This window comes from Mucor velutinosus (assembly GCF_035048745.1).
Source record: "Mucor velutinosus strain NIH1002 chromosome Unknown tig00001567, whole genome shotgun sequence".
In the NCBI taxonomy this organism is placed as follows: Eukaryota; Fungi; Mucoromycota; class Mucoromycetes; order Mucorales; family Mucoraceae; genus Mucor; species Mucor velutinosus.
The window spans coordinates 759,023-779,418 of record NW_027041896.1 but is presented as its reverse complement, the minus strand read 5'-3'; the positions used below and the strand labels follow the sequence as shown (position 1 = coordinate 779,418).

General features: G+C 41.1%; 7 protein-coding genes across 7 annotated transcripts; 3 read left to right on the top strand and 4 right to left on the bottom strand.

Annotated features, from left to right (window-relative positions):
- Window positions 1-546: 546 nt before the first annotated feature.
- Window positions 547-1,284, top strand: ATC70_012129 (Rab-GAP TBC domain-containing protein; the record flags this gene model as incomplete). Its single annotated transcript, XM_064831311.1, has 4 exons — window positions 547-694; window positions 752-1,002; window positions 1,060-1,098; window positions 1,156-1,284. 4 exons carry the CDS (start codon window positions 547-549, stop codon window positions 1,282-1,284), a joined length of 567 nt encoding a protein of 188 aa, XP_064688179.1.
- Window positions 1,285-1,296: 12 nt separating this feature from the next.
- Window positions 1,297-3,991, bottom strand: ATC70_012128 (Rab-GAP TBC domain-containing protein; the record flags this gene model as incomplete). The annotated part of the gene is made up of 6 exons (XM_064831310.1): window positions 1,297-2,636; window positions 2,692-3,276; window positions 3,330-3,527; window positions 3,584-3,710; window positions 3,774-3,925; window positions 3,982-3,991. The coding sequence occupies 6 exons, from the start codon at window positions 3,989-3,991 to the stop codon at window positions 1,297-1,299; spliced, it is 2,412 nt and encodes an 803-aa protein (XP_064688178.1).
- Window positions 3,992-5,159: 1,168 nt separating this feature from the next.
- Window positions 5,160-7,137, top strand: SAT4 (serine/threonine-protein kinase HAL4/sat4; the record flags this gene model as incomplete). The annotated part of the gene is made up of 8 exons (XM_064831309.1): window positions 5,160-5,285; window positions 5,344-5,568; window positions 5,627-5,752; window positions 5,809-5,839; window positions 5,907-6,111; window positions 6,164-6,290; window positions 6,363-6,753; window positions 6,839-7,137. The coding sequence occupies 8 exons, from the start codon at window positions 5,160-5,162 to the stop codon at window positions 7,135-7,137; spliced, it is 1,530 nt and encodes a 509-aa protein (XP_064688177.1).
- A 15-nt stretch (window positions 7,138-7,152) lies between these two features.
- On the bottom strand, window positions 7,153-8,670 carry SEC21_2 (coatomer subunit gamma; the record flags this gene model as incomplete). The annotated part of the gene is made up of 5 exons (XM_064831308.1): window positions 7,153-7,300; window positions 7,354-7,571; window positions 7,630-7,930; window positions 7,988-8,074; window positions 8,132-8,670. The coding sequence occupies 5 exons, from the start codon at window positions 8,668-8,670 to the stop codon at window positions 7,153-7,155; spliced, it is 1,293 nt and encodes a 430-aa protein (XP_064688176.1).
- Window positions 8,671-8,859: 189 nt separating this feature from the next.
- Window positions 8,860-9,660, bottom strand: ATC70_012125 (uncharacterized protein; the record flags this gene model as incomplete). Its single annotated transcript, XM_064831307.1, has 1 exon — window positions 8,860-9,660. The coding sequence occupies one exon, from the start codon at window positions 9,658-9,660 to the stop codon at window positions 8,860-8,862; it is 801 nt and encodes a 266-aa protein (XP_064688175.1).
- A 906-nt stretch (window positions 9,661-10,566) lies between these two features.
- On the top strand, window positions 10,567-11,880 carry ATC70_012124 (uncharacterized protein; the record flags this gene model as incomplete). The annotated part of the gene is made up of 4 exons (XM_064831306.1): window positions 10,567-10,780; window positions 10,844-11,403; window positions 11,459-11,526; window positions 11,580-11,880. 4 exons carry the CDS (start codon window positions 10,567-10,569, stop codon window positions 11,878-11,880), a joined length of 1,143 nt encoding a protein of 380 aa, XP_064688174.1.
- Window positions 11,881-16,096: 4,216 nt separating this feature from the next.
- Window positions 16,097-20,319, bottom strand: TUB2_4 (Tubulin beta chain (Beta tubulin); the record flags this gene model as incomplete). Its single annotated transcript, XM_064831305.1, has 6 exons — window positions 16,097-16,381; window positions 16,444-17,900; window positions 17,965-18,161; window positions 18,218-19,860; window positions 19,928-19,978; window positions 20,041-20,319. 6 exons carry the CDS (start codon window positions 20,317-20,319, stop codon window positions 16,097-16,099), a joined length of 3,912 nt encoding a protein of 1,303 aa, XP_064688173.1.
- Window positions 20,320-20,396: the final 77 nt, after the last annotated feature.

Here is a 20,396-nt window from a genome sequence, read left to right as displayed (position 1 = left end):
GGTTTTGCTTGGAAAGAGGGTTTCAAAATGAAAAGGGATATAATAAGATAGACATTAACCAACACAGCCGTTTCATCCACCAAGCAGCGATCGCTGAAAACGTAGATTGTAATTCTCGGTCTAAACAAGTTTTGCAGAAAAAGCAATATACGAGGTAAACCATAACGATAAAAACCCTCGCCATCACAATAAGCCATAACAGCACATTATCTTCAGGGATAGCATCAAGCACACTCAAACCTTGGATGTCTTTGCTTCTTAAAGCGGACGACTTACAGCTTGATGGCTGATTAACTTGTAGAGATCATGATCCGTACTACTAACTAAACTTTTCGAAACAGGATTCAATATCTATCATATTATATGGCAATGATGATAAAAAGTAAGCGTAGTAACAGCAGCTGTATCTGCTAAAATGATAAATAAACAACATCGTTTGACGTATGTTACCAATGTGACCCAGGTGACGATGCCGCTGCTGCATAATAAAAAGGTCAGGATTTCTCATGAATCAATAGATACTCTTTCTTTATCTCTTACATCCTGATGATTTATAAACATATTCTCTTGCTGGCCTACTTTGCTGTCATTGTATCTGCCAGCAAATACTCGTACTGGCCTGACTATACATTTCAAACATCTTCATCACTATATTCGCATCATGCCGTAAGCAACGTCCACATTGTTGACTGCAGTAAGTTGTGTTTGCTAGCAATGTGACGAATGACGCATGCCAATACATATAATACAGGCGATGATTCGTTTGTTTTAGATATCAAGGAGGTCAAAGTTTCACCTGACATTGTCCAAGCAGGCTCTGAGCTGACAATCGAAGCATCAGGCACTGTAAAGGAAACGGTGAGAGAAGGTGCAGCAGCCACCGTTGTGGTCAAGCTGGGCGTTGTTCAATTGTTGCGAAAGACATTCGATATTTGTGACGAGCTAGAGAAGCACAAGGACGATGTAGAGCTGCAATGTCCCATTGAAAAGGGCGATTTGACTGTGAGTAGCTTCATTTAGAGATATGACGAGGAATCATTGAACATTTGAGTGATTTAGGTAACACAGAAGATCACATTGCCAAAGGAAATACCCAGAGTAAGTAATATCAAAGTGTTTCAGGAACTCCCAAGTAACAATCTAACCATAAAATAGGGCAAATTTCTGGTTTCAGTTCATGCAATTACAGATCAAGAAGAACCACTAGCTTGCTTATTGATTAGCGTCGATTTCCGCGTGCGTCGCTCAAGATGGGGCAAGTTTTTTCAGTTCATAGAGGATTAAATGCACTTTTTATTATTTTTGAAAAAAGACATTCTCAAACGAGCTTGCGTTATTCGCATTGCCAGTGCTATTACTATTACCTGCGCCAAATATATCATCAAATCCTGTATTTTGGCCTGTTGTTGCTGATGTTGTTGTTGTATTGGGCAATGGGGCGTTGTTGGTGGAGGGGCTGCCAAATAATGAGCTTAGTTCGTCCTTCATGGATGCTTTGCTTTCAAATGGAGATGCAATAGATGAGCTTGGTGGCTCAAATGCCGAGAGATCAAACCCGTACTTGGATTTGGGATCTCTCTTCGCAGCAGGTGTTGATTTTGACATGGATGGACTCACTGAAGGTTTTGAAAATAGGTTATTGTAAAAGTGGCTATTGTCAGGCTTGGGACTTGCTACTGTAGCTGTTGATAAGGAAGGGCTACCAACAGAACGTGCTGCTGGTGGAGCAGGAGATGATGGCGCCGCAAAGCTCTGTTCCATGGTGTTCAGATCCGGGAATTTGGACTCAATGTCGCTGATTTCTACATTGGATGTAGGTGTAAATGATCTCTTTTGCTCAGTCTCTTGCTTGAGCTTGTTCAATGACACAGTTGGGGACGCGGGTGCAGAGTTCTTTTGTTGAGTTGCTTTAAATCCTGCAAAAGGATCAAATTTCGGCTGCTGTTGTTGGGAATTGACAGTAGAGCCAGTGTGGTGAGACATGACAGGGGAGAATGAGGAGGAAGAAGCTGGCTCCTGCACTTTGGCAAACAATCCCCCGCCTGGACTATTTGCAGGTGGTGCTGAAGAGAGCGAAAAGAAATCGTGAGCTGCTGTTGTTGTTGGAGCGGACTGAGTGGGTGATTGCCCTGAACTCTTTACTTGCTTCTCTTTTTCTAATGCTGCGTTTTCTGCCTGCAATTTGGCTGTTTCTTCTTTGGCATTCTCGATGCGCGTGTTAAAGTGCTTGGCCTCTTGCTTGTACATTTGTAATTCCTTGCTTAATTCCTCTTTGCGCTTTTGTTCAGCCTCTAACTGCTTCTCTGCGTCGTCTGCCTGCTGTCTGAGCTTGGCTAGTTCCTCTTTTTGCTGTTCAATTTGTCGCAAGAGCTCCTGTACTGCCTGTGATTCTACGTGGAACTGACTTTGAGCAGTTTGGGACCTCAACCTCTCTGAAGTCATGTCAGATTGAAGCGTGGATTGCATTCTGGCCAAATCAGCGTTCCTATAGTGGGATGTTTGGGGCTGTTGAGGTTGCTGAGGGGTTGGTGGGGCAGGCGTACCATCGGCATCAGAAGATAGACCCAAGAGGTCGACATTTTGCTGCTGAGGTTGAGATTGTTGCTGTTGCTGTAAAGGCGGATTGTAGTCTGGAACTGTCAAATGGCATGAGTTAGATCACCAGAATCCAAGATCGCTTTAACTACTCACTCGAATTGAATGCCGGTAGAGAGTTTGGAATCTCGCCACCTGCGACTCTTCGGTTGATCATGTGCATAGCAATGGCAAACTCTTGCTCTGATAAGTGACCCGATGAGTTTGTATCAGCCAAATCCCAAATACGAGCCAGATCAGACTCTGGCAGCTTGGAGTGTCTAAAGAATACGACAGCATCTGCACCCGACACATAACCTGAATTATCTGTATCTAACTGACGGAAGAATGCCTGGTATTTTGCGTATTCATCAGGAGCAATATCCAACTTGGCAGTCGTAGCTCCCTTAAACACAGGTGATCTCATAGGAACGGGAGGTGGGCTGTTGACCTGCAGCGTGTTGTTGCGTACGAGTGGTGAAGCTGGGACTGATCTTCCAGTTGCTGAAGCGTAGACATTGGCCGGTAAAGTTGCTGGCAAGTTGGTCATACCCTTCATTGCGTTCTCAATGTAATGCATTGCAATGATAAATTCAGTTTGGTTCAGTGTGCCTGATTTGCGAGTATCAGCTAAAGTCCAAATATTTTGCAGGATAGCAGGAGGTAGATTCGATCTGATAAAGGCGTCTTTTGCTCTCTCGCCTAAATCATATAATCAGCACTTGAGGCCCTCATCTTTCACGCCGTATATTTACCACTCAAAATGTTGTTTATAGGGCCAAACGATTGGAACAATCCAATGTACTTTTGTCTATCCTCTGGGCTGACTACATCCATATTTGAAACCGATGCTTGCCTTTGAGGAATGGGCATCTGGGGTTGTTGTTGGGCGTGTTGAAATGGAGAGTTGACATTGTTGGCTGACCCAGGTCCATCAAACTTTGGTAAAGGTGCTTTCGTTCGATTCAAAGGTTAATGTCGCAATCAAGTGCGCTTGCTCGGTTATTACCTTTAGTTGCCAGGATTGGCTCTGTCGTCATGATGCCATTTTGAGCACAGGCTATTAACTTCAATATGGTGCAGAATTCCTGTTCTGTTAGAAAACCTTTCTTATCGTTGTCTGCAGCATCCCAAAACTAACGTTATAATCAAATGTTAGCTGATACAAGCTCTCTATCAAAAAGAAGCCCATGTTCTACCTGCGATAGTATGTTTTGAGGTATATCCGACTTTTTTAAAAACTCCAGAGCTTCGTCTTGTAAGACGATACCTTTGTTGTCTGCATCAACCTTTTGGAAGAGATCCAGATAGGTGCTTTTCTCGACTACACTCAACTGTGATTGCCAATTAGCTTTTACGAATGTGATTAGTTATACCGAGTAATTCAGATTGATGCCATCAATTTACCGTTTGCCATGGTAAGGATATAAATATAAAGAAACAAGAAACGACCCCCCCCCAAGGCAATGCACAAATAAAATAGTAAATTACACGTTTTTTTGCTTTTTCAACTACAGTGGGTTTCACAATCCTTCTGCTTGGTAGTTCTCTGGTATGCAGAAAAGCATGTTTATTTTATGACATGTGTATACAAATTTGCTGTATATTCCCTCAAAACATTAATGCTCTAGCGGATTAATGATGTACGTTTACAAAGTTACTATCAAGTAAAGTGCTAAGAGTCCATCTGTGCTGCTTATCATTTCATGATTTGCAATTACGTAAATGCTTTGACTAGGAATGATGTATTGCAGAGTTTATTTTTTTTTTTTAGTGCTGAGGGAGTTAAACATTTCTGAGAGGACGTGTAGATTAAGCAAAGCGTTGATCTCAAGTCAGAGTGCATTGAAGAAATACAGAAAATAGAAGCTCATTGAAAGACACCATTATTCGTAATGAAATGAGCATAGCTAGCACGGTCTAATGTACAACTGTCTAGAAGGATCAGTATGATTAGCATGGACCAACAACGCCAAACACCACATTAAATATCAAAATCAAGCATGAAATGCTAAAGTTGGTATACTGAGCCACCTTATGAAGCCTCTTGTTCATATACAGCTGTTAGAAATCAGCTGAATATAGTGGTGTAATGTGTGACCCAGATCAGTCGAGCTTTGTTTAGCGATTGGTATATAGAAATATGTGTAGAGCTATGTTAACAAGTGAAGCTATTGATGAGCAGTGCTTCAATTGTATCAGCCTTTCATGTCAATAAGTATACAACCGACTATGATGCGGTTTGTATCTCATCTCTCTACCTAATGCGGCTATATTCATTTGATATGCATTTGCAGCTAAACAAATGGATATCCGTCGAACATTAGTATATACGAGATTGATGCTACAGATCAAATATGATTGTCTGGCTTCTACTGTATATATTCTAAGCATTAGTGAATCAAGGAAGACTTATCTCCTGTCATTGAATAGAAACAGAACGCTGTTTGCCAAGTTTCTTGCTCGTAATTCGGCCTATTACAGCCCGAAATGGTAATGGCTCCATTGCCTATAAATACAGATCTTCCTTTATGCATTTCTCCCCTTTTTTCTTTATTCAATACACATACATTGACTACACTCAAATGCAGTTAAACTCGAGTACAAGTTTGCTATCAGACAAGCGCATCCAACGCACTGTTGTTGCCATAGGGTCGATCAGCGCTGCAGTGGCACTGATCAAGGCCACATTAGCGCTCATCAAAAGCAAGGTAATAAGGTGAATTGTAACCAATCGCTCTCATTAAAACTAAATGTCAATATACACAGAATGGTAACAGCAGTTTGCCCATAATCCCGTACAAATACCCATTTGTAGGATCTACCTTTGAATACTACACAAACCCATTGAAGCTTGCCAAATTCTACACAGAAAAGTGGGGTCCTACATTCCGTTTGCACTTGCATGGCGATTTGGTTACTGTGGTCGGTGCGAAGGATGTCCCTGAAGTATTTAACCACTCGCAACTGAGCTTCTTGGCTAGCAACAGCAGAGTAATTGTGTCCTACATTGGAGGATGTATTATGGAGTGCTCACATTTCAATTTGACAGTTTTTCAACAGTGCGCTTTTCAATGGTAAAGGTGAATTTACGCTTCCTGATAAGAGTGTTACGAATGCTATCAGGAAGCACTTGACACCCAACTTGGATTATTACAGCCCTCGTGCATTCCGGCAGGTAAGTGAGTGGTCTTGATAACCAAAGCTCAGTACTAAGGCAGGCACGTTTGGCAGTTTTTGCAAGAAGTTGATGACAAGGCATTAGGTAAGAGCAATCATGAACATTGACATGATTGACACGGCACTAATACAGATAATTTGTCTAATTATAGAAGACCAGTTTATTCTGCGTAATCTGAGACCCTTTTTCAGACGGTTTGTAGCAAAATACAGTGCGTCTGTCTTTGTAGGCACGAGAATGTGCCAAGACGAGAACTTAATCAGTGCGTTTGAGCACGCAGTAGCAGATATTGGAACAGAATTCAGACCAGGGCCCCTTCAAGTCATTTTCCCTCGACTCAACTCTATCTACACAAAGTAAACGGATATACAGACAAGCACAGACACCATGTATTTACTTGTTGTGTAGCTATTTCTTTCCCAAGTCAAAGTCCATCAAGAAACATCGAGCATTGATCAAGGCATCCCTTAGCACCGAGATAGCAAAGCGCATGAGCGAGGAATCACAAGAGGACTGTATTTACAATAAGGATGAGGTATATACAACGTGTGCTTTAGTGCATTGAAAAGCTTGTTAAAAAGAAAACGTGCTTGGTTTCTTTGTACAGAAAAAGGATGTCTTGGACTATCTATTGAAAACATATCCCCATGAAATGAATAATGATCATCTGGAAACTCTGACTACAGTCATTCTTATCCTGATCTTTGTCGGTGTACATACAACATCAGAAGCAGTTACTTATGTCATGTATTGTCTCGCCAAGCACCCCGAATACATTTCAGAATTAAGAGAGGAACAAGAAAAGGTACTTTTGGATGAAGGTGTTGCTGATAGGGACCGAAATGTCATATACACACCTGCCATGTATCGCCAAATGGTCAAGCTGGACAGCTTCATTAGAGAATCCATGCGGACCCGCATGGTTGGATTTGGACTCCCACATACAAACATTGGCGAAGAAGACATTGTTTTGAAGTCAGGAGCTATAGTTGAACCAGGTAAGCCAAACATCAGTTGTGCCTTGGTAAACTATTTAATGAAGCTTTCTTTAAGGCCATGAAATATTTATTAATATGTTTCAAGTTCATCACGACAAAGACAATCAACCCGGGTTTCAAAACTTGGAGACATTTGACGGATTTCGATACGTGGATATGGATAAGCTAGCGGTGAAAGCAGGTCAAGACCATCTTGCATTTGGCATGGGAAGACACGCCTGTCCAGGCCGTTGGTTTGCAACACATCAAATTAAGGGAATCGTGTCGTACTTTATAAAGAATTATGAAATCTCGGCAAAGAGCGAGATTGGCATTGCAAATACTACGACTGAGCATCATAAAGGTCAGCCGACGGGGGTTGTCCAATTTACCAAAATTAAATAAAGTTTTATTCGTAAATTAGGCAGTTAACACAATGTCAGCAGTAAGAGTTGAATCGTCAAAGGTGCTGCTAGTAGCAGTGGCATTTGCGACATCACTGGCAGCAGCAGTGGCCGTGGCAGCAGCAGTAGGAATCACTCCAGATGTGGCAGCAGCAGGAAAGTTACTAATTTGCATGTTTAGCTGTTGGTCATACATGAATCATTTGTATAAACTTACGACAGTGGGTACACGAATTGCTCTTCCCAGTAGGGATTGGAAACGTTGTTACAAGCCAAAGCAGGAATGACATTGAAGTTCTTTTGAAGAGTAGGCAACCATTTCATTGTCATGTTGACAGTAGCGTGATTCAACTCATGTTCAAGCACCATGTGGCCAGTTGTTTGGTTGTGAGCTTGTTGATCAGCCAACCATTGGACAAAGTACGAGTCCACAGTCTATAGGAAAAGAGGTATTAGTCCAGAATTCACATATGGATGTTGCTATTCAACTTGCGGAAGGCGGTAATGAACCTCCACCGGGAGCTGGCATGTCCCAATCGTTGCTGTCTTCATCCCAGATGACAGTGCGAAGACCCATTTGCCAAGCGATGGCGCGAATACGATCATCGACATCGCCTTGAGGAGGTCTCCAGCAGCGAGGTGTGACACCAGTAACTTGCTTGATGGCCTTCAATGTCCAATAGAGCTCAGCAACAGTTTGGTAGTTTGTTTGCGTTGTCATGGCAGGATGAGACCAAGTATGAACACAGATTTCATGGCCGTCATTGAAGGCTCTTTTGGCAGCTTCAGGGTAACTTGGTATAACAGGCAGTGTTAGTATCTCTTCATTGTATACCGCATCAATGACCTACGTTGCAACATTGGAACCAATATAAAAGAGAGTAGCCTTTTGGTTGTTGTGCTCGGCCAAGAAATTGTACAAGGCTGGTTCTGCGTACCTGGAATAGACATGTGTATTAGTATCATATAGTGCGGGTGCAATGTGTCACCATTACGGATTTTCTGTAGCAGCGTTCTCATCTGTATAGAGATTGAAAGGTCCGTCATCGTAAGATAAACCCCAATCGCCTTGGCGACCACAAGTATAGTAATCTTCAGGGATGTTAATCTTGGGCTTGACACAATTAGTTGAGGACCACCAACAGTAGGGATCAGAATCTCCATCGCTATCCTTGAGCCAATTGCCATCAGAGTCTTGTTTTCTAGGCTTAATGTCAGGAACGAGAGACCAGTCGATAGCCTTAATAGCAGCCTTGACCTCGCTTGATGTGGTACTGGGTGAGCTCCAGGGATCAGGGTAGCCGCTCAAAGTGTTGGTGGGCAAAGTAGTAGAGAGATTGTAAGGGCCATAGTTATAGGCAGTGACAACACCCGTAGCAGCAGGCATGTTACCAGGGAAGCTGGGAGAGTGTTGAGGGATGTAGGATGCAGTCTTGGTAGCAGCATTTGTAGTTTTGGTGGAGGACGAGGATGCGGGAGCAGCATATACGAATTGGCCTGCAATCAAGGCAGCACCGATGAAAGAGAGCTTCATAATGAAAGGAATGGGAAGAAAGGATGGCGGTTTCAATTCAGAGCTCGATAGAAACAGATATTTATATACGTTTTATCTATCATACAAGCGCCTTTTATAATAGTATATGATTGTTCATTGACCCGAAGAGCAGAAATTAGCTTTTCATGATTACAGAAATTTAAATTGAAATGTCTATTTATGGTCAATTTATTTCTTTGAGTAGTTTAATATAGCCTGTACTAAATGCTCAGCGTCTGGTTTTTCTGCTTCAACCTGCACTTGATATCCCAGTTCATTCGTTATATAATCAGATGTAGTAGGTCCTATCGATGCAATGTTTGAATTTGCCAAGAAACGCGTTTTATCATCGAGTTGATCCAGGAGGAATTTCAGGCCCGAAGGACTGAAATATACTGTCCAGTCTGCTTGTAACAGTGTCTTGTCGTCTTGTTTGATGCGGTTTGCTAAATCAGGATGAGCACATGTAACATAGCTCTTTATTTCCCGTAGAGAAATGTGTGCCGCGCTTAATGCTTCGGGTATAATTTCACGACGTTTATCACCAGCTAAAAATAATACAGTCGAGTCAAGATGTTGCGCACTAAATGACTTGATTAGTTCAGATGCTCGAGGAGCAACGGTCCAATGGCCATCATGATTGGTGTCTCGAAATAAGGGCAATTGGGCTAATGCTTCTGCTGTCTGTGGTCCAACAATGTAGATTGGCAATGAATTCCATTCATCGCGTACATGTTGGTCTAGACGGGTTAATTCCTTATAGGCTTCGTTTATAGCTTCAACTGATCTCTGTGACGTCAAGACCATTGCGCATAGCTGTTCTCTGTTGGGTCCATTTTGGATGATAGCTTTGATAGCATCGATGTTGATTAGCTTATGATCTAGTACGGGGATGAATTCGGGCTCAAAGTGGTGCTTCAGGAGCAGTTGATTGTACTTGTCGTCAGTGTCCTTCTTTTTGAAGAGAATGACACGCTTCCTGTCTGGCATGTTGCAATGTAAGAAAAAGGCTTGTTGGGGGTGGGGTGGAGTTGGAAGAGAGGGCAGGCATCTTGCAATGATGGAAAGATGGTCGTAAATCTCCACCTGTCGGAGACAAGCCGAAGTAAAATTTACATTATTTTGTTACACATAATCACCCAATTGGCCATTCAAGTGAACATTTTAGTATAGCAAACAACTTGTTTTTGATTAATAAAGGACAATGGGTTTGATTAAAAAGAAATCTCGAGCTATTACACGTGAATTTAAAAAAAGATGTAATATAAAAAAAAGGCAGTGGCACACACCACGGACAAGAGGAGGATAAGGGGATCATTGTAGTATATTAGGAGTAACGTTGTTGATGAGAGATGAATCTCACTAAGTGTACATGGAACTAAACAATGAAAATAAACTTTCTCCATCTCGCTCTTTTTCTCAGGGCAATCCCTTAGATAGTACAGTATATCACATAGCTCTCGAGATACGCACTTGAAAGAGAGAAAAAGAATACCTAATGCAATGCGTCTCTGTTTGTGTAAATAAGATGTTGTATTTATATACAAAATGATAATAATCTATAATTTGCTGGCCATTGTACAAGAAAAAAGCTGTATAAAATGCCAATTGAAACGCAGCCTGAGCCCAGTCCGTTAGAGGTACAGCAAGAAGAAGCTGATGGTTCTATTCTTCTGTTCATCAATAATAATAATCATAATAATAGCACTTCTTTCTTTTCCTTTTCTCTCTTTCTTTCCTCCTTCCTTTCACTTTTTTTTCTTTTTTTCTTTTGTTGCAGGAAAAAGAAAAGAAAGACGCAAAAAAAAAAAAAAAAAAAAAGCATCGCACCCATATACCAGACTTTGATCCCACCACACATCCAAAATTTAATTAATTTTGAATTCGAATATTAAAATGCCATCATCATTTACCTCAACAGCATCATCATCCACTACTACTTTTTCCTCCTCCACATCCTGTGCTGTCCCAATGTCCATTACTAACGCAAGAAAAGCATCCTACTTATCGCCCAAAGAAGAGTATTTGACAGATCAACATGTGGTCTCTGATTATCCTTCATCGTCTGCCTATTCCCCTGTTGAATTGGCCCCAATTCTAAACATTTCAGGTAAAAGGAAAAAGTAGCACTAGTTTAGTCATTATAGTATATTAACAAAATTTTAACATTTAGACAACAGACCACCTTCCCCAGATTCACCCAAATTAAAAAAGTTCCCATTATCAACAAATCACTCATATTACCATCAGCAACATTGTCCACCATTTTTGGAACCAACACCTCAATTAAAGATTCATGAAACCGGGTTCTTTCCCTTAGATTTATTTAAAGTATTTAAAACCAAGATACCCACTTTACGTAGATCATCATCAATCCAATCTCTGCCTTCATCGCGTTATTCTACGGCGTCTCCTCCTGTATCCTGCTCTATTCCTACCAATGACTCTGCAATGTCGCCTATCATGGCCGCTGCCTCTGCGTCGGCCGCGGCTGCTGCAAACCATAGACATCCGGGCTCTCAAGTTGCAAAGAGCTTGCTGGAATCTATTGGTACATCTGTTGATCAACATGTACTTTTTCCAACAGAAACCAAGTCCTCCAACAAAAAGCAGGCTGTCATCGCTGCTGCTGCTGCCGCCGCCGCTGCTGCTGCTGATGCTTCCAATGTCGATCAAAGCATGTTCTTGACAAAAAATGCGCACATCAAGAGACCTCGTAACGCATGGATTCATGTAAGTCGCTTTACATTTGCAGGATAAGCGAGATGTTGACCGTCAGTCCATCTAGTTTCGTTGTCATTACGGTCAAGCTCTTAAATCTCAAGACCCCACACTTCGCGCCGAGGAAATTTCCAAGTAAGATATTGCATAGTGTAGTAATACACGAGAGATACTCATCCTATTTTTAGACGAGCATCTCGTAGATGGGGAAAGCTTTCCGAGAAGGAGAAAAGACCATGGCATGGTCTTGCAGAACAAGAGAAATTGGCTCATAGAGAAGCATTTCCAGAATATCGTTATTGTCCACGCAGAGCTAATTCTTCCTCTTGCTCATCTTCGTCAACAACAGCACCCCCTTCACCTCCTCACCATCTTGCTAACAATAGACCAAGATCAGCAAGTCAAGTCAACACGCCACTTAGCATGCATGATTTCAATCATTCATCCTCTTCTTCTCGTGCCCAAAAGAGAATGAAGCGTATGAAGTAATTGATGCTGGATGATGGACTACGTCGATTTATATATATATAAGCAACATATGTACACCTTTTTTTTTTCCCCCTTAAGCATAACACAAACAGCACAATACACAAACACAAAAAATGAGTCTTTTCAAATATCAACAACACAAGCAAGCACACACACACACACACACGCACAAGTTTTTCCTTTTCGCAATCATGACAATGGCATCAGTTTTTTCTTTCTCGTATTCCCCATTATTGTTTTTTTTTTCCCCCTTCTCTCACAAGTAAAATATACACACTCTCAATACCAGCATTTTGTTTCCAAATAAACATTTTTTCCAAGCTATGTATTTTAAGGGGGAGATGAATAATATGAAAATCGAAAGCAAATCACATGTACGCTTGTAATTTGATAACAATAACATGATTACAGTTAAACTCCATCTAAAATCTAATGTACTACAACATTACAGATCTAGTCCTGTTGTTAAATGTAGAGAGAGAAGACACAGAACAAAGAAATCATTGTGTAAAAGAGGAGTTTGATAGTAGGAAATGGCAGGGGTGATGTTATTTCTCTCCATCTCATATTGAAGCACAAACAACACATTTATAATGGACCTGGGACCTCTGTTTGTCTCTTTCATACACAATACACTGATGACATGCATATATTGTATTTTCATATGTTAATGAAATGTTGGTAAAGCATTCAAAAGACAAAAGAGAGTAATGATGATAAAATGACAGGTGTGACAAATGTCCTAGTCGTGTTTGAAAAAGAAAAGAGTTGATACATAATCGTTCCATTATTATGGCGATATATGCTGTCTTATGACCGTGCACTTGTAATAGTGTGGAAAAATGTGCTTCGATGCTTTATCATGGCAAAAAAGAAGTGCTTTCATTGTCCAACTTTGGCATATACATCTACACATGTATAGTACCCCTCTCTTTTTACACGGGTGCTCCGCCCAAATCACAGTTTGCTATAGCACTCTTTTTTCCTTTCCTTTTTGTTTTTAGTTCTTTATCAATCTTATTTATATATTTATACATTCGCAACATAATCATTAGGTTATAAAGAGTCTCCTATAGAAGAAACCATTGTTTATGTAACCCAAATCAAGCTGCAAGTCCGGTTTTGGCGTACTAAATTGGGAATACAAGAACGCCAACTTTTTTACATGTTACAGTCCACAAAGACACCAATCACCATTGCATCAAACCAATAAGTAGAGCCAGTCGGAACCTGCGCTGTTGTTTGTAACAATCATTTTAAGATCAACATTCAACAATAGAATGTGAAAAAAAAAAGGGGGCGAGGGTCCAGATCCTGTCTCTCTCTCTCTCTCTCTCTCTCTCTTTCTTTTTCGTATAAACCACTTTAAATCAAACTATTTATGAGATAATAATATCATTTTTTTAATTGCATTAAAAATGTGTGATTATTATTGTTCTATCAAAAGAAACAAAATCAGGTACAGATGGTTACACGTTGGAGCATTTTTATCCTCCTGCCAATTAACCGACAAGGTTTTGATTGCCCACACTCTGAGCAATGTAGTCTACTTGGAATGAACCGTTACAATGGGATACGGAGTGATAACGCGTTTAATGTACCACAAATCATGTATTGTTGCAACCAAGAGCAAATGCAAGTTATTTATATATTTCTGTTCATGTTTTTCTACAACATCTCGTATTTCAAATCATAGATAGGATATGATTTGATGCAAAATTACAGACAAAGACCCCCCACCTCATGTTTGTGATCATACAAGCATCACATCTTCTATACAGACGACTAAACTAATTTGGTCTAAACTACACCAATAAATGGTCCATGGCATACTTTGTCTACATGTTCTTAAACATCTGAGAGTAGATGTTTGTGCCTGAGCATGATCTCAGTCGTGATCAAGCAATAAGATGGAAATTGCTTGATATAGCGCTGCTGAAACTGATTAGGTGCATGAACCAAACTTTGAGATACTTGAAATATATTTGATTGTAAAATCCACATGTTTTATCGATCTGAGCATATTATTAGATCAAATACCTTAAATTCTGATCAATTCGATGACTTTTATGTAGTACTGATCACAGCACGTAACTACGTAAACTCGGGATAAATTCGGGGCTGTTTATTTTAATACCTTGGATGGCATACACTCTTTGGTTAAAGAAAACCTGTTGAGCACAGCGTACATGATATTTATAGGCATTTGCGATGCATTCTTCAACAAGCTCTATACACACAAGTGCTGACATACCACAACTTAATGTGCCAGATTGCAGACAGTGCCCACAAGTAGATAGACCACTGCATCAGCTTAATTGAGAGCGCTGTATTAGGCTTTACGCATGGAGTGCTATATTCAACGTTACGCAGGGTGACATTTAGCATTTCATATTGAAATTTGCATTTGGATGAATGAAACAATAGAATCTATAAAATATTCAAATGCATAAAAAAGCAAATTGAAGTAGCCAGGATTGCAAATACATTTTTATAAGCTTCAGTTTAAGGGGTTTTTTTTATTACTTGATTCGAATAAACTATAGTAGCAGGGCTATAATCAAGCGGCGGGAGCAATATTCTGTGATATTATATGTCAAGATAAATGTATGAAAACGATTTAAAATTATAGACTGACATGAATGAGATCCTCGTCAATTTATAGGCTTCAGAAGTATCGTTTGCTTTCATCAAAAAGCAATTTGCCAGCCAAAATTTGGTTAAGCTCCGTCGTAAGATTTCGTTCCAGATTGGCCAAATCTTGATGATTTTAAACTTGATTGAATTATTTTTGCAGATTCGACTAAGTAAAATATGATGACCATCCTTTGCTTCTTTAAGCTTTCTTAGAGTATTTTTCAAGGGGTATACAATGGTTCAAAGTAAGGTAGATGTTTTGAATAAACTTATTGAGTAATCTGAGAAAATATAAACAGAGGCTTCTGGCCAAAATGTCGAAATTTTACATATCAAAGTCCCACAAAGATGATTTCAGGGATTACGTTAGATCGATAAAAACCTTTTGATTCAGTATATATCATAGTAAAATTCTTCGTTTTCAAGGTGAAAAACGCGATCGTTTGATTTTCAATAAAAACCATGAGGGGTACCTCATGCTTTTTGGTCGAATTTTGGCCATGTTTTTTTGGTCCCCAAAAAGTTGAGCAATGGTATCAGAAAGTAACTGCCAGACAAGAGCAATTGTTTGATGCTATTCTGACGATTTAAAACGGCCTTGAACGCGAGAAAACGCGGCTCAAATGCACTCAGGTTTTGCTGTATTAGGTACACTAAGGACTAAAAAGGGATAATATCTGTATGATACTTGCCCGTATATGATGTAGCTATGTGTATATGGATGTAGAGCATCGCATAAAAATCAGATCCACTGATAATATGAAGGGTTTTTATGTGTAAATGGAGGGTCCACATGAAAGTAGTAGTATTTTGATAAGATAGGCAAGGGAAATCGGTAGCGCGAGCTGCGGTTGTGCAAGTTCGTTTTCATCGAAGCGAACCAAAGGTAGAGAACCATCCGAAGCATAAGCACGCATATGATTAGTGATTTTATATCAATCAGCAATCAAGCTTCTTCTAACATTTCAGCTATATCAATTTTGCGATATTAGCCAAAGGCCCGCGGCAGCGCGAACCGTTTGAACGTAGGTTGCTTTCCACCGAGGCGAAGTGTAGGTCAGGAAACCACGCAAAGTGTCGAAAGGCTCGTATGTTATAATAAAAGTCTTCATTTTTGAAGTCAAAGACGCGATCATTTGACTTTGGACGATCCCAAAATAATTTGCGCAAAGGTGTCCGAACGTTAGAGCTAGTCTGGAGTAACCATTTGATGCTATTCTGGTAGTCTAAAACTGCTTAGAGCACGAAAAGACGTTGCCCAAATGCATATAGGTTTTGCTGTGTTTTGTATGTTTTTGGTTAGTCGCAGATAATGCTTGGATGTCTATGAGTTGTTCTCGATGAAACAATCATGAATCATCGTGAAAAAGTTGATGACACCGTTACAGATCGTTCTTGGAGGATTTTCAGGTAATATTGAAGGCTTCAAAATTGAAAATATAGTAAATCTTTGGTTTCTGATTAAAGTAGCATGAGGTTTGTATTTCGTATTTGCTTTTGCTCGGTAAGAAGTATTAGGTTATGTAATAAATGGTAGTAAATTGTAGTAATAGTGAAGGAGAATGTGCTTTTTTTTTTTTTACAAATTCAAAGAAAGTTCTTGATTGATTTCGTCAAACAGATCCATTGTGTGTGTTTGATATTCCAACTTGTTCTTGGTAGACATCGACGAAAACGAACCAGCCGTTGATACCTTATCTTCGTCTATGTCCAGGTCGTCTTCAATAAAATCTTGCTGCAACTGAATGCTTTTCTCTAAAGAGTCGCAATAGTTTTGATACTTGATAATATCGTGCAGCAGATATTTTGACCTTGCTTCCCAATTTGAAATCACCTTTGGATAATTATTGCACTTGGTAGGAAACTGTTTATATATATAAAAAAAATCAGACGTCATGATCCATATAGCAACATGAATTGACATACCTTGATCATTATTTTACTCTTAATATCTCGGTGTTGATTAATCTCCTCATTCAAATCCACCAGATGCTTTTGTAAAACCTCGTATTGCTCCTTTTCATTCAATTGACTGGACACCATAGTGGCTGTTGGCGGCATCCAGTCATTAATCATGATAGAATCAGGATCTTGCGTCGAAAAGTAATTGACTTTCTGATCGTAGCCTTTGCGAGCAGCATCTAGATCCATAATCACATCGCTGAGACAGGCACCCCAGCCATACTCCATGTTACCGACACCACCAGGCAATGGCTCTTTGCTTTCTCGAGCAGCCCAGTAATTACAGGTAGAGACCCATTCATGCGCCTGCTCTGCATTGGACACTTGGAAGAGATATACGCCACCATCTGACTGCTGAATGGCAAATACATGTGGCCGTTGTCTGTTGTAACCAGGCGGTGGCAGAGGATTCGACAGTGTATGATTCAATGCAATCTTTCCAACAAGCTGTGAATGCATGCCCCATTTGTTGTTGCTGTTGCTGCTACTATTGCTTGGTAATACACCGCCAAATGATGCAGGACTGGATGGTCGGCTTGACAATCGATTGTTGTTGTTGATATCAGCCAAGTTGAAATGAGCAGCACTCGAATGACGAAACAGATTCTTATCGCCTAGTTGACTCTGACTGGGCTGAAGTGCATACATGCGTAATTCGCCATCTTGTATCTCCAAATAGCACTCACGCCATTCTCGATGGCGAGCTTTATGATTTGCATTTTCAAGCAAATGTTTGCGCATGACAACACCTTCTTTGTAATAGGGAGGCCTGCTCGAAAAGAGGGATGAAGCATGTGAATTGAGATATTGCATCATGGGCTGTTGTGCATGCTGTTGCTGTTGTTGAGGTATCATAGTAGGAGAACCGCATCTTGAGCTGAAGGAAGCAGCGCTAGAGTTTGTGGATGAAAATGACTCTCTGCGAGGCGACTTCATGGAGGACGGTGTTAATGGGCGAGTATAACCAGAGCTTATGCTTGATCTAGGCGGAACAGACGGTGGAGGAGACATGGACCCTGATGGCACTTGATCATAGCCGTCCAGCACAAGCATACTTTCTCTGCCTGATTTTCGAATAATAGAATTGACGCTACGCTTTAAGCCAATGACGCGTCGATTACCTAGTATGCTGCCTCTCTTACTCAGACTAGACTTTCGTGAAAGAGGTTGCAAGATTTGATAGTTCTTGACAGAGGTGTACATTTCCTTGAGGTAGTATTCAAGCTCTGATTCCCAATTTCGTCTTGAAAGCGCAGATCTTTTCTTGTGTCCCATGAGTTCCTCATGGTCTCTTTGGTCACGCACAGTGGACATTGTGTTACGAATAAATTCAGAACGTGTCATTCTAGCATGATTTCCTTGAGCAACGTGGAGATCTGTATTGAGTAACAGCAACGAATAAACTACAGCGTACACCACATCTAAAAAGACGACGCATATTAATTTCGTGCTTATATTAGAGATCAGCATGTCTATTATAGTCACCTGCACTGCCAAATAAACACTCTGGATTGCAATCCCAGTAGCGATTGGCGAATGACTCGAGAATACGATCGATTTGTTGGGCTTCAGCCTTGAAGTACAGCTTACTGCACAGGTTTCTGAACGCGCTATCCAGCCGCATCTCTGTAAACACAAAGAATTGCATGTATTGATGAAGCACTGCATTCTCAAAAGGTTTGCTATTTCAAACTTTGCATTAGTATCACTGTACACACGTTTGCTACCAAACATCTACCCTTGGCCCAGCCATTCGGCCATTCTCTCCTTGACAACCACTGTTTCGTCCTCATTCCACAGCGACTTGGCTGTTTCCTTGATATGATCGTCCACAGCTGCTTCCTCCTCTTTTGGCGGATTCTCTGCTATAGATGGATCAGCATCATGATCTGCAATTCTAATTTGAATGGATGTTTGCAGCTGTCGTGTTCTGTCATCATCAAATAGGTGTAGTGTATCGTCAGATGTCTTCCACACATCGTCCAAAGTCTTGGAAAATTCGCTGCTTGAATAATGCGGCTCTGACCTGGTCTCTGCAGCAGATAACGTTCTTAAAAGGGTGTTTTGCTTTGGCACTGGTGGCAATGGCAGTGATGTTGTAGGCGCAATAGGCGCTTTAGGGATGCTGCTGCTATCAATCACCTTGACAAAGGTCGTTTTGGTTGCAGGTGGGGTATTGGCTCCAGTCAGTGCTTCTTCGGCCTCCTTTCTCAAAGCGAGCTTATCGGGTACTGACAGCTCCTCCTCTTCTTCCTCCTTCTCTGCTGCCGCCTTCTTGCTTGTAGTCGTCTCCTCGGTACTACCATGTGGTAGTGTGTTATTTGATGTCGATCGCATATCTATGACAGTAATTGTGCTGGAATGCTTGTCTCCTGTGTCTTCCATTACGGTGGTAGTGGTGGCTGTGGCAGTCGTACTTGAGCTATTACGCATGCTCCAGCGCTTGCTACTGTCACTATGGCGCTTCCAATTCAGCAAAGATTGTGCTAGTTCATCATCTTCGGGTATCTTTTGGCTTTTACGCTTAGTAGCAGTGGGTAGAGGTAGGGGTGTACTACCAGCAGAGCCAAACTCGTCAGAGGAGTGGTTGATACTGAGCACCAGGCCACCTGCACTACCGAAATGACCTCCACTAAGACGTTTTGACAAGTTCTTTTCAAGCGTCATCCTCTTTTCCCTTTCCATGTCCTCTTGAGAGAAGCCTGTAGCATCCACAAATTCGTCATCTGTGGTTTCGCTACTATCCTCTGTAATGGTCTCGCTCTGATTGTCTTCTTCCTCATCCTCTGGTTCTTGCTCCGCCCCTTGATGCTGTTCATGTACAGTAGTAAAGGAATTATCACTCTCTGCAGTACTTGAATGTCTGGCAGTCTCCCGTCTTTTGCTGTCATTTGTGTTGGTAGCGATAGCGGGAACAGGTACAGGCGGTGTAACTGAACGAGCCTTGGGTTCTTCAATAGAATATTCGGATTCGTTCCCTCCAAACGTCGAGTATATAGAGTAAGATCCCGATGACTTTCTGTTGGAGAGCGCTGAGGAAGATCTCTTATTCATGAGACTGATTTCAGGCGCTTTACAATCTGCAGCTATAGTCTCTTCAACAGCAGCAGCATGCGTCATTGCTGGAGGCGTGGATGCAAACGGCTGCTGTCGCTTATCAGTGACAGTGGTCAATGATGGTGTCTGTGGACGCTTTGCTAGATATTGATCTGGCAAATTGGTTAGGAATTGCTGCTGATTAGGCTGTGAAATAGCTCTTGTTCTTGGGTAATTTGGTGGCGGCGCTAATGGTATTTTGGTGTGTTTTCTGCTGCTGTTGCCGTGAATGGGCCTAACTTTAGGTTGGTCATCCTCGAATAAATTCTCATTCTCGTCGTTTGTCTGTTTTATCGTGCCACCAATTTTATTAATACAAATAATACATAATTTAAGCTTCTTGCAAATGTACCTTTGCCTTTTTCTTAAACAGCTTGCCAAAACCACTCGACGGCTTCGCAGCCTGCTCAGACAGCGTGAGTGAGTGATACGAAGCGAAATGGTGCGAAGGGGTCAGCAACTCACCTTTTGATCCGAGGGGGTAATGCGGGGTGTGCCCCAAGCTGCATAATCATCCTTTGTTTGTATGCCCAACACTGACTCATACTTGGGTCTACTATTCACTGAATTTGTATTGTATTCTTTGGGGCTACTGCTGCTGCCCGTTGGGCTGGTCAGCAGCCGAGACATGAACCCCTTTTTCACTGAACTGTCATTAACGGCAGAATTTGATCTTGCACGCACGTTTTTGTTTGTATTATTAAGGTTGTTATTAGGTGGAATGATACGAGAATTGGGTAACATTGATAGGCATGTACTGTACAGAGAAGAAAAGAATTGGAGGGAAAGAAGGAAAGAGGAAGAGAAAGAGGTAAAAGAGA